The 13479-nt window shown below is 42.8% G+C and overlaps 1 protein-coding gene across 8 annotated transcripts in view; it reads right to left on the bottom strand.

Annotated features, from left to right (window-relative positions):
• TAF1 (TATA-box binding protein associated factor 1) overlaps nt 1-10138 on the bottom strand; it is a 55850-nt gene extending 45712 nt beyond the window's left edge. For 3 of the 8 annotated variants that reach the window (XR_004952807.1, XM_036226516.1, XM_036226517.1), the window contains exons 1-12: nt 9881-10078; nt 8854-8968; nt 8611-8727; nt 5226-5348; nt 3899-4140; nt 3289-3507; nt 2685-2903; nt 2132-2339; nt 785-961; nt 544-609; nt 286-413; nt 85-192 (exon numbers count right to left, since the gene is read on the bottom strand). Coding sequence is in view for 7 of the 8 variants with exons in the window: in XM_036226516.1 (XP_036082409.1) it covers nt 85-192; nt 286-413; nt 544-609; nt 785-961; nt 2132-2339; nt 2685-2903; nt 3289-3507; nt 3899-4140; nt 5226-5348; nt 8611-8727; nt 8854-8968; nt 9881-10060 (1902 nt within the window). In the remaining variant the exon portion in view is untranslated. The other 5 variants (XM_036226520.1, XM_016151004.2, XM_036226519.1 and 2 more) reach the window with 4 other exon arrangements.
• Between the last annotated feature and the right edge of the window lie 3341 nt (nt 10139-13479).

The raw sequence follows: 13479 nt of genomic DNA, 5'->3' as shown, positions 1-13479 counted from the left end.
ACTCCGGCCTAGGCAAGATTTACCTGCATCCTCCATCAAAACAATTCAGTGGCTCCCAACTGCCACAGAAAAAATGCTTTTTACCTGGATAATATTCCCTCCAAAGGTGCCTCGAAGACCCTGTTGCTTAGGGTAGTAATATTCATCATTGGACAGATTCCACGGATCTTTCACTTCTGGCTGAGACATGTTCTAATGACAGATCATCAAATAAACCTTAGTCAGACTCCCCTTCTCCATTACCTTTGTTCTTCAAAACGCCAAGCCCCTCTGCCCTTCACAAACCTGTTGTGGTTCCTCCTTGATGACTCCTGTTTTCCCTAAGAGAATTCGACTCTTCTTCAGAGATGACTCCTTTTTACTCTCCTTGGAGGGGGAGTTGGAGGTGGCCTCTTCCTTCTCATCAGGAATTTCTGAGGATGAAACAAGTTGCTCTGGAGTTGCCATTCCCGAAGAGTCGCCTTGCCCACTGGTAGTGTTGCAGTTCCAAGCCAGATCTCGCATTCCATCCCAGACCGCCTCTACTTCGGGAGTCACTCTCACCAGACAGACTATACTCCCAACATCTCAAAGGCACGACTTTCCAACATTCTCGCATATGACTTTTCCCTAAACAATACATGAATACGGGAAACTGACCACAAACTTTGCTCTCTCCAACTGCTACCTAGAAGCTTCTAATCTTCACCTTCCCAACCCTTCTGAGTCCTTCCTGCTCCCTCACGTTAGCAGGAAGCTAACTGGCAGTTACGAAGAAGGAACAATGGCCCTGCCAGCATCATACCCAAAATGAGGTTCTCGTCATTAGGGTCAAGTGTCAAAACAGGAGGCTCCAGCAGCCGGGGCATGGCTTGAGCGTCCCAAATGATGTTGTCCTCCCAGCGCCCATACACCAGCTCCTCATTGTCAATGGGGAAAATGGAGTACCAAGGCTTGTCGTCATCCAGGGTGGCCGCAAAACCTGGTCAAAATGGAAGAAAGAAACAGTAACAGACTTAACACTTATGATTCTAGCAAAGGGAAAGAGCAAATGTTTGTAGCATTACTCATGTGACTGAAAGAGACCCTTATAAGGGTATTTCTCACTTTAATAAAGTGTAGACAAATATGTTTGTTGCAGTATTTTTTTTAATAGTCAAAATATGGATGACCAAATGTTTTGTAAGAGACTAGTAAAATAAATTATGGCAATAAATGATACGGGAAAATATGCTAACAATAAATAGGTTAAAATACAATAATTATTGGTAAACTATGAAAACTTTCATATAATACTATGCAGCCAATAAAGTGTTTAGAAAGAATGGAAGAAAAAAAACTATTCCTTAGATTTAAAAATAAATTTTTTCCCTCTGAATTATAAAAGTGATCCAGGGTAACTGAGAAAAATTTGGAAAAGAGAAAAAGGTATAAAGAAAACAAGTTGTGATCTTACAAACTAGAAACAACCACTGTGCACTCCACAGTGTATTTCCTTTTGGTCCGCTTTCTATGTTTATACAGTGTGCTTTTTTTGCTTTTTTTCACTTACATAAACAGGATGTTAAATATGCCATTTCGTATCTTTTTCTCTATTTAAAATGAGATCCCGTGTCATTACTTTTAAGAACTTCCAATGACACAGAATATTTACGTGAAAAGCATAGTACACAAAACTGTACCTACAGCAATGAGCTCACCCACATACACACGCAGAAAACAAAAAATCAAGAACAAAATACACCATAAAGTTAATAAGTGATAATCTCTGCAAAGGATTACCAGTGATTTCTGACACTGTATTTCATTTTTGGAGTTTTCTTCATAGCATACTTTTTTTTGCATATTTAAAGAGAGAAAAAGCAAATTCTAGAATGAAGAAACGGGCTTCAGAAACAAAAGCAGACTCTAAAGCTTTGTTAGACCTCAGCAAGATCTTTAACTTCAGAGTAGTTCTCCCATTTTTCTAATGAGAAACCAGAGTCCCATCCTAGCTTATTAACAGTGTAAAAAAATTATTATGGCCTAGAATCAGGGCTCAGGCTCAGAATGTTTCACTGTCCCTCAGCAGCAGCAAAGATCACAGCTACGCCCACCTAGGGTGACCGAGACAAAGGGCAGTGTGGCAGGCACAGCCAGCCCGGCAGCGCACCTTGCTGAACGTTGTAAGCCATGGCGTTCCTTGTCATGCTGGAAGGAAGCCAGCCCGCCAGGCTTGCACGCTGAGGTTTTGTCCCTTTGTGTTTGACATCCTCCCCATCCCAGATGATGTCATCCTCCCAATGGAGCTGTGTCACCATCAGGAAGTTTTCATCAGCCAGAAGGTCAGTGCCACTGTTGTCCTCAAGTGTCCTACAGTCCTGCAGAAGAAAGGAAGGAGTAGCAAGTCCTTCAATGGTCACTGCTCAAAGTTCCCACTCTGAATCCCACATCAGAGGCATCATGTGTGGTCCCTGACTTGAGACAAGAATCTGATCATGGAGGAATGTCTGCCTCTTCTTACTCCTAGTGGACCACAGCACTCACTTCACAAACAGAATCCTTGCAGGGGGCCAGTTGCCAGGGTGGCATCCCACACCAAGCAGAAGGCTTAGACGCCTAAATCTCCCACCAAAGAAACCCTATGCAATATCTCCCCAACTGAAAAGTCCAGTAAAACTGATGTGGCCCTAGGCACACTGACTCCTCTCGCCAATGTGGCTTACCTCCGTCATTTTACATTTTGTCACAGGTTCGTGTTCCATCTTTCGCAGTTTGAAGCCATAGTCAAACCCACTGCCATCTTCAGGGACACCCAGCATATCATACCACAGTCGGGCAGGCCCATAACGCCACTCTGCCACTCTCGGTTTGGTATCTGTCACTTTATCTATATCTCCAGTTGATTGGGAAAACTTGGACTCCACGGGAGCCATCATTGTGATCTGTAACGGAACAATGCAGGAGGGGAGGAGAATTTCCCCCATCCTAGATGGGCGTTAACAGGCAGGCGAGGGACTTAGAGGAGCCACGAGGATGCTTCCTGAACAGGACTGGGGTCAGAACATGAACCGCGACAGTATCTCAGGGCACACCCCGTCTATCATCCAAACTTTCCTATTCACCAGCAGGGATATTGCTGTAATCTGCCTCCCCCAATCTTTGTCTATTACAATAAAGAAGGGATAGCCACTGCGACTGAACTCATGAGCACTCATAATCAACACAGGACTCTGCCTGCTCAGGTGCTATTTCCAGTTCAGACAAACTGGAGAGCACTCATCTGTTCCCCTTGTAGCTCCTACTCCCAGGTAGCTCTACTTTGCCTACTTCGTCATCAGAGAGACACTGCTCTGGAGGCGGTGGCGGAGCGTAGTCGTAGTTCCACAACGACTTCTGGCTGACTTCTGATTCCACCGAGCACTCTGCCTCCTGGATCTGCTCTTCCTGTATCAGCTCACGGTGCTTTTTTTTCCTCTTTCTCCGAGCGCTCCGCCAAACAGATGGAACATTCTTCCCTGGTCCAAAAAGACGTAGGAAGCGCAATACCTAGAACACAAACGATATTACTATGTCAGAGACTCAATGTCAGCTAGAAACACAGGAGCATCTGGAAACTCCCACAAGGAGAATACCCGACTGTCAGGGAGGGACCAAAAAGGGCTGAACTCGTAAAAAAAAATCCTATTCACGACATGCATCCAAAGAGTAAAGAAGTGGCCCTTAATAATCTGGACTAGGTTCAAGACAACACTAATGGGAACTGTATAAATCACATGTACTACAATGTATACAACTTATGGAAAAAGACGTGACACAATGTTCCTGAATGAGGAAACCTTCAGGTCTCATCCGTTTTATGTGAGGCATCATAACAACAGAACTTAGTATTCAGAAGAGGTCAGTGTTTTGCAATGTGGGTATTCTCCACACAAAGTACCTTCCCAGGCCGAAATTCCGGGAAAAGTTCTGTGACGCTCGGCAACAGCTTGGTGGCATCGTGCTGCATGATCCCAGCCAATGGTAGGGTCAGCTTTCCATCTTCGGATTCTGTCTGTGTTGCTTCCTGAGGTCCCATCTCAGATTCTGAGTCAGAGGAACTACTGAAGTCCACTTTCTCTGAGGCCAAAGAGGAAGGGGCAATGATGGAGGGCAAGATGATGCCTTCTCCATCCTGAGACACTGCAATGAGGAAGAGAAAGCCCTTTGGCATGTAACTGTGAGCATTTTTCCTCAAATTCAGCCAACACCCACTCCAGGCGATGTGCATGGCTCAGTGGCAGGGGATATAGTTCCAAGCACCCAGATTACTACTAGTTTGGCCCCAGAGAATTCATTCAAACTCAGTATCTCCCACCATGCCCAACTCACCTTGCACCTTGTACCCTAGGGTTGTGATGAGAGAAAACAGAGACTATTACTACATTTACTAATTTCTGTAAGTATGTCAACTTAAAGGAATGTGAGCAAAATTATGTAACACTTTTATACCAGTCAGGCCTTACCATGTCCAGTTCATAAGCTGGAGAATTTGTTTTACCCCATAAGAGAACAACGAAGTTACTTAGCATGAAATAAGATCAATGGCATGAAGTTAACTGATGCTACTTAGCCTGCAGACTAAAAGGGAAATGACTTACAAGTTCCAATAGGAGGAATTTAGGTTAACATAAGCCTCAAAATACAGAGGGATCAGACACCGCTCTTCCCCAATCTTCTAGCCTAGGACAGGGTTACTACTGTCACAGATACAGAAAGAAGTGAGATGACCACTGAAGACCCTGCTTTTGAAATCTCTGAATCTGGTAGTTGGCTCTTATATACATTCTAGGGTGTCCTCCCTATTTAATCATTTCTTTTGAAGAGAATCATCGAAACAGGTAGCTTCCAAATACTAGTATTACTTGGAGAATGCTATGAAATTCTTGGGGGGGGGTCTACTCCAGATCTTCTGAATCAGATCTTTCAGGGGTGAGAGTCAGGAATCTGTACTTTTTTAAACACTTGAGGTGATTCTGATGGGCGGCCAGATTTGAGAACCACTGACCTAAACTTTTTCTTGAGTGCATGCTAAAAAACTGTTGCCAAATGTTTTAAAAGTAAACCTTCCTGATAACATGGAAATTTCGAAACTGTATGAATCCCTGGACGCTGTATCCTTTTCCCAATAGCTTAATTTTAATAGTACCCTGTGTGCATGCCAAAAGGCTGGACTGAGCGAGGAATGGAACTCGCTCCTTAGACAAAAGTAACCAGTCTCTGCTTACCACCGGTAAGAGCATCTTGGTCCTTATCCTTCTTTAACGGTCCCGGGGGTGGAGGTGGAGGAGGCATCAACTTGCAATCAATGTCTTCACAATCAGCATCATAGTCGTCGTCGTCGTCATAATCTAATAAAACCAAGAAGGTGATCGCCTCAATATCCAGAATGCCACAAAACAGCCTTGAGCTTCCTTGTCACTCAAGAATTTAAAGCACCACATGAACCACTATGCAGATCCCTTAAGAACACACAGGAGATGCAGCTTGTCTTCAGAAAGAGATGACATTACGATACCGCCAAATGCTGTTAACACCATGTATACCTCATACAGGCATTTAGGGCAATCCCCAGAACTGTTTAAAAACTTTGCTCCTTCTCCTGATCAAATCCTGTTTTATTTTTTATTTTCACCCTGTTCAATCTCATGATTGAATTTAACATACTTCTTACGGTCAGTTTCCTTTAAGATCGGACTTTCCTCTGACCTCCCAAGTTTTGGACACATTTTTTCTACTTTCTGCAGCTGGTTATTCTTTTCACTGCACTTTAACCACTGGCATCACTCAATACTTGGTCCTGAACATTCCACTTTTATTCCTCTACACACTTGCCATTCCCTTTTCTCAAAAAGCACCTTTATCCAGATTTAACCCAAATCTGTAGGTCTGGCCCTGACTTAGCCCCTCTACAACTGCAATGCACGTTCTGCCACCTAAAGAACCTTCCCACTCAGATATTCAACAACTGCATCTCACAGCACACTGACTAACCTTCCCCTCTTTTAAATTCCTTTTTGTTACTATCAATACCACCTCATCCTCATTTTCCCACCTTATGACTTTAGTCTCCTGTCTCCTTCATCGATGTCTTACTCCCAACACACCTTTCCAATCGATCAGTAATAGTCATCATTACAACAACTTCCACTTACTGAGTTTACATTATGTGCCAAGTATTTGTAGCTATTTCACCTATGATCCTCCCAATAATGTTGTAATGCAGCAATTATTCTGATGTATAGAAGCAACTTATTCAGCATCACACAATAAGTGACAAAGTCAAAACTCAAGCCTGGTTTAACAACAAATTCTGTACTCTTTCTAGTGCACTTCCTCACTCACTGAGTCTTACTGATGTTTTATCACCAATTTTCCAGTTTGACCCTGCCTGTCATTGCCCACAACTAACACCCTACTCTGGACCTTGATAACTATACATCTAGCCCGCAAAAACGGTCTCCAAGTAACCTGTCCCTTAACTCTTTTTCTAATCCAAACCCCAAATCACCAAGCAGCACTTATTTTCATTTAGGAAGGAAAGGTAACTAAGGTTAACAAAGACCTATCACAACAGTGTATTTCACAGGTGCTTTAATGCCATATGATAATGAACTTAAAAGGCCCACAAAAGCCCTATCAATCAAGTAAGCATTATCACCTTTATTGTGAACTAGAAAACTGAGGATTACAAACAAGAAATCCAAACCTCCCAGTGTCAAACTAAATATGGAGTTGACATTTGAACCTATGACATTCCGACTCCAAAGTTCATTTCCTTTTCATTATACCACCCTACCTCTTACTTAACAATATACATTGGTTTACAATCCTTTATAGCATCAACTCCCAAGCCATGCATAAAGTTGCTGTTAAATTGCTCTGTCCTTGGTTCTTGCTACTTTTGGCAGCATATTTTCCACTCCTTTCAGGAAAATCTGGTCAATTACCCCCACACCACTTGCTTATTTCTATCTTCAAAACTTTAGACAAGCCATGTTTCTAAACCAAAATAGCCTGCTGCTGCTTCATCAAATCTTTTCTTTCAAAATTTTGCTTAAAATTCACCTCCACGAAGCCTTTTCTAATGACCTTCATCCACTTCCAATTATTCCAAAGAAGCACACTTATAAACCAAGCTATGTTAAGTGGCCAATTCCCGGGAATGAGGAAGCTAAGGACATCGATGAAGGCACCCTCAGAGAACAAGGGAACTTAGGAAAGAACATCCCAGAGCACTGAGCCTCTATCAAATGCAGCATCCTCCCTTTCCAGGTCAGCTCATAAAACCCAAGTAAGAAACCATCGCCTATCCTTTACCATCTGTAGCCAAGATAATAAAACCCAACCCTAAAAATCAGAGCTGTCAGCACCTTCCCTTTACCCTAATTCAGAGAACTCAAAAATAAGTTATGCTATTTGACTTAGCTATTCTGGCAGCCAGCCCCTCAAAAGTAAACGTAACACTCCATACAGAAACACGAGTTTGTAACTGGTTTATGTCCTCTCGTGATACTTAATGACGCTTTGCATTAACTTATCCCATCTTCCTCAAATGTAACAGTATCCCTGAAGGCAAGGCCTATATATTCTACCTTTTTCTAGGTTGCTTTTTATGTATGTGGAACACTTATTTTCTCTATATAAGCAGCACTCAAATCCATTAACAGACCCTGAAAAAACTAAGTTCAAGTATTTACCAAGATTTTATCTACATTCCTCAGCACCCTGAAATCTAACTCAAAGAGGTGAGCAATGAATAAACAATGAGCAACTTCACATAAAAGTTTCAAGCAATGAGAAGCCGTGTAGAGCAATGCAAAGAATAAACTCTGACCAGTAGCTCTAAGTTCTAGACCACAGAACTGAGTTTCTCAAAATCAGAAACTGGATTTTATTACCTTCATATCATACTATCACATATTATGGCATGTAACAGGTACTCAATCCCTGTCTAAAAAACTGAGTTGTTGAATGAGTCAAGGTCTGCTACTAGCTAACTATAGAACTTTTAATAAAGTTCCACATTTTTTTAAAGTTCCCCAAAGTTCAAGTTTTCCTTACCTATAATGAGATTAAGAATATATAATCACTGAGACCCCTTCCAACTCTGACATTGATTCTATAACGCAGCACTCCGTATCAGGGAGAAAAACCCATGCTGTGAGCAAGCACTAAGCACACCGTGTCAGCACATAGGTGGTGAGTGGTTAACAAAAGCTGAACCAATAAGTACATGTGCTCTTTTTATGTATGACTTTGTAGACTGAACCTTTCTTGAACTACCAATTCCTGAGGCCAAAGACTGAGTTTAAAAAGCATCTAAAACAATGCCATGAAGCCCATAGCTACTCAAATACCAGATAAGGAGGAAAGCATAATCATCTTTACCTGACATTCATCGAGAATGTAGGAATAACCAGTATGAGGAATGGTGACACTTCCCCAAAACACAGAAGAGGATAGTGGCTCTTAGAACTGAGCTGACAAAGGGAGAGAGCAGAGCAAAGGCATGGAGAACAGGAACGATGGCAGAAAGCACGCAGAGAAGCAAACTGGACCACACAGCAAGAAAAGACACCGGGAATGGTGCCGATGACACCAAAGAGTCACCTGAATGGCAAATGGGCTGCAAGCTCCCCATTGTCTGTTGGTATCTTCGACTTTCATCTTCTGCTACTTCATTGATATCTGAATAATCCACAGCATCTTCTGTACTCCTGATCCAGCCTATAAAAAAGCGGGGTTAATTTCAACAAACAGCAAGTAACTCTCACTGCCTTCCCACTGAAAAGGACAGGTACAGTAAGTGGCTAGCCTCCTCCCCACCTTTGCTCCCCAAGACCCAAACTTCACCTTCATCATTTACCAGAGCACCGTCAGTCCCAGTCAATTCTTCATTTGCTGTGAGTTCAGTGATCAGGCTGCCCAGGCCCAAAGCCCCCAAGCCTGCCAAGTGCTTCTTACACTCCTGAAAAAGGGACAGCACCAGAGTCGAAGACAACAGCTAAACCTAAGCTTCCCATACAAGGCTTATTATTCTGGTCCACCAAGCTATCTAAGCCTATGAAAACGCTGCTGCAGCGTGCTAAAAGCATCATCACACTCAAGACTGTGAATCTTCCACTAAAGTCCCTTGATCAGAGCTTTAACACATAACGTCCAATTCTGTTGCTATACTTTATAAAGTGGTGTGAGGTTCTGCAAAGAACCACCATGGAGAGCAGATAAGGGAATGGCAGTTGCCCTGAATAAAGAGTAAGGCAGCTGAGGTCGCTTTGGATCAAAGGCAAGAACTTTGCCGCTAACGCGTGTGTGCTGCGGGGGAGAAGGGAGAGAGGTATTTTCTCCTTGAGAAAACGAACCTAAAAGAAAGTTGGGCACAGGACACGATGTCACGAATGTCGATGGACAGCGGGAAAGCTATCTAAGTGTAAGGTCCCCGAAGGCCTGGCCCGGACGGTTTGATTGGTCACTTCTAAGAACCGGCGCTTGCACATGAATTGCCGCAGGTCCTGTCCGGTCTTCCCTCTAGCAGCGATGTCAGAAACGCAGTTTCCAGAATCCCCAAGAAGCTTCTCATGGCAACGGTTTGAAAGCAAGCGCACCAGCCTAAGCCGCTACTTTTCCCTCTGCCTGATCGGCAAGGGTGTTCTTGCCCGGCTCGGCGGCCCTGACCTCCTGGGGCTCGCCAGCTGCTCCCTCTGCCCTGCACCCTCGCCCGGAACGGAGCCCCCCACTCTTCATTACGGCCCCCGAGCCACTAGGGTGGCATCCGCTGGCCGTTTCCTCCTCTCTTACGCCCACTGCACCCTCTCTTCTCGGACCCTAAGCACCCTCTACTGTCCTCCATCTACTCTCCCTAGTAGCACCAACCCCTTACATCATCCAAGACGCTTTCCCCCTCCAGCTGCCCCGCTCCATTGATGTTGCCGAAAAGGAAACCGGTTAAAGAAAATGGGCCGCCTCCACCCGAATCTTCATCGCTGTCGGTGTCTGACATGATGGCGGCCACCTTGCCGCCAGCGGACGCGGGAAGCCACAAATCCAAGCCGGACCCCATAGACCGGAAGTGAAAAAACTTGTCGCACAGAAGTGACTCACAGTGCCCCTTGACCTTACCGGCTCTTATCGGAAACGGAATAAGGAAAGCACCCGGAAGGATCGGCCGTCCGCTGAGAAAGTAGACTCGTTGTTACTACTTTACTATCGGCTTCCGATTCGACCGCACGCCATCAGGAGGCTGGGGATCTGGAACGCGATTGGTCAGAGAAAATGTCTGGCCCCGCCCCCTCCCGCTCGCGTCTGAGCACGAACATTCTCATTGCACCGGACCTTCCCGCCAATCGGCAGGAGCGCCCCGGGTCTGCTGACGGCCGGTCACCGCACTGTGGTGCATGGAAGAGTAGAATCAGACCTTTGCTGCTGTCCTGTGACCCCTCTTCTCCCTTCCATTCCAAAGACAAACCAACCGTAAATTGCACTGTGCCAGAGGTACCCGTGTGACTTGGCTGTTTTGAGTTGACGTTTTCCCACACGAATAGATTTTCCCCTCCGTTTTATTTCCGGAAATGCGGAAGTAAAACATGGGGTAACATGAACAGTTGACCCTTCACCTAGGTTCACATTTGTTTACATTTTGCCAGTGTTTTCTGTTTCGTTTGAAAGTGGGTTACAGATATCGTGAATCTTCGCCCTGAAAATAAGACATTTTTCTACAGAACCATGATGCTATTATCACATCTTTAAGAACCAACATTGCTCCAATGCCGTTTAACATAAAAAACATTTATAGCTCCCCAATTGTCCTAATTGGAGCATTTTACGTTTCAGTCCAGCATCCTCTCAAGTTTCATGCTTTGCACTTGGTTACATCCCCTTAGTCTCATTCCAGAATCCACCAGCCTTTTTCTTTGCATTGCATGAGGCTACATTGTTGGAAGAATCCAGGCAAGTTGTCTGGAATATATTCCATATTCTAAAATCATCTGATGGCTTCTTCAAATCGATTAAGGTTACCAGGAGGCACAATGTCAGGTTCTCCCAATATTGGTGATGCTCAATTTTAATGTTTCAAAAAATGGTGACCATCAGATCTCGCCATTGCAAAGGCATATTTTTCCTTTTGTAATCTGTCAATCTATGGGATGATACTTAGAGAGTGTGTGAATATTCTGTTCACCCTGGCCCTTAAACCCCAAGAGTTTTAGCATCCATTGATAATCTTCACCTGAATCAATTATATTGGGAGAGTGCAAAAGGGTAATTTTTCTAAATCTTGAATTCCTTCTACATTTATTAACTGGACTTATTCAATAAAGAGCTTCCCCTTTTCTTACCTCCGTTGTCACATTTTTTTTCTTTTAGGAGAGGCAACCCTTGGTTGACCTCACAGATTGCAAGGACCTTGCCAGCTTACAATGCCTTATTTTTTAGGCCTTCCTAGGTGGTCTCCCATCCAAGTACTAACAAGGCCCCTGACCCTGCTTAGCTTCCAAGAGCAGATAGGATCAGGCTTGTTCAGGGTGGCCTGGCCATAGACTCTGTTGATACATTTTTAATGTTATAAGCTAGTACCATCATTAACCTTTTTGATACTCAAACTGTCCCAAGTTTGTCCAATGGGAATCACTTCACTTTGGCTCCTGTGTCCTTTCAATATGACCCATTAGTCTTTGATCACTTTCCTCGCTTTTTGGCACAAGGTGCTCTGGGCTTACTCTTTTCATTCCATGTTCCAGACCTGATAAAAGCCATTTCTTCAAGCAGCCTATTTTGTTTTTTGTTGTGTTTGTTTGTTTGTTTTTAGTGGGGAATGGTATTTAGAAACTGGGACATCTTTGCTTGTATGCCCTTTCAGTAGAGAGAGCAAAATACATATGTACATACATACATACATACATACATACATAGTTTATATTAATATCTCCCATTCAAATCCAATACACAGGGTTCTCCCTCACTTTTCCCCATTTCATATTTGTATCTTGCTTTTCTTACAATAAAAACCTGGCTTTCCAACACCAATACATTTATTCTTCAAAATTACAAGACCAATATCACTACCAACAACAAACCCAAGTTCAGAAGTTCTTTGCAGTTTTCTGTCCTTGGAATATACCCTACTGAGGATACACTAAAAATTACTTGAATCATTTTTTTCCTCTGTGCAGTTCTCTTTGCATTCAACTTCAGATTTGCTTTTATTATCCTTTATATATGATTTTATTTTTAAAATATGTAAACCTTTACATGGTCAAAACTATATAAAAAGCTATTCTCAGAAAAGGCTCGCTGCCATGCCCTCTACCCCATTCCCACTGCTCCCTGTAAGTAACCATTTGTCTTCATTTCTATTTATCTTTTCGGTGTTTATTATTATTTTTTATTGAGGTATTATTGACATATAACATTAGTTTCAGGTGTGCAACATAATGATTAGATATTTGTGCTTTCTGTGTTTCGTTGTGCAAAAATGAGCAAATGAGTATATATTCTTATTTCTCCTTTTTCATTACACGAAAGGTAGCATACTATAGTTACTCTTTGCACCTTGCTTCTTTTCACTTAATAACATAGCCTAGAAATCACACTGCACCACTTTATAGTGCTCTTCCTGTTCTTTTTTTAATGGCCTCTTAGTACTCTATTGCATGGCTATCCAATGGACTGCTTTAAGAGTAGTTATGTCTCTAGGCCAGATAAAGTTCTTCCAAAACCTGCACAGTAGCTGAAATGCTGCACTTCGATAATGAAAAGTTAGTAGAATGCTATCGCTATATTAATATTTAAGACAAAAAAAACAGGATAGAATGTTTTTTAATGCACCTTGTACTGCCTCTTGGATGCTGTGCTTGAGGAAAAGCAGATTCAATGAGAGGTAGATGGAGGCCTGTAGAATGCAGAAGGGGACTTAAGATACTATAAATATTGAAGATGCCATTCTTGACTCGAAATGTGGTTCTGCATAGATTTACCATACGACCCAGCAGTTTCACTCCTAAGGATGTACCCAAGGGAACTGAAAACACATCAACACAAAACCTTGTCCATAGAGGCTCACAGCAACATCATTCACAATAGCCAAAAAGTAGAAACAAACCACTGTCCCTCATCTATGAGTGGATAAAATATGGTGGAAAATTATTGAGCAGTAAAAAGAAAGAAAGTACATATGTGCTACAAAATGGATGAACCTTGAAAACATTATGCTAAATGAAGGAAGCGAGTCCCATATCCAAAAGGCCACCTATTGTGTGATTCCATTTATGTAAAATGTTCAGAAAAGAAAAAATAAATGGTCGCCCGGAACTGGGGGGCAGGGATTAAGTGCACGAGAGGGCTCTTTGGGGCAATGGAAATGTTCTGAAACTAGATTTTGGTGATGGTCGCATGACTCAGTAAATTTACTAAGAAATCATTAAGTTGTATACTTGAAATGGGTGAATTGTATGGTGTGTAAATTATACCTCAATGAAGCTA

The sequence above is a fragment of the Rousettus aegyptiacus genome, unplaced genomic scaffold (genome assembly GCF_014176215.1).
Source record: "Rousettus aegyptiacus isolate mRouAeg1 unplaced genomic scaffold, mRouAeg1.p scaffold_m13_p_9, whole genome shotgun sequence".
Taxonomy (NCBI): Eukaryota; Metazoa; Chordata; class Mammalia; order Chiroptera; family Pteropodidae; genus Rousettus; species Rousettus aegyptiacus.
Note: the sequence above shows the minus strand (reverse complement) of the source record. Positions and strands in the feature narration are given on the sequence as shown.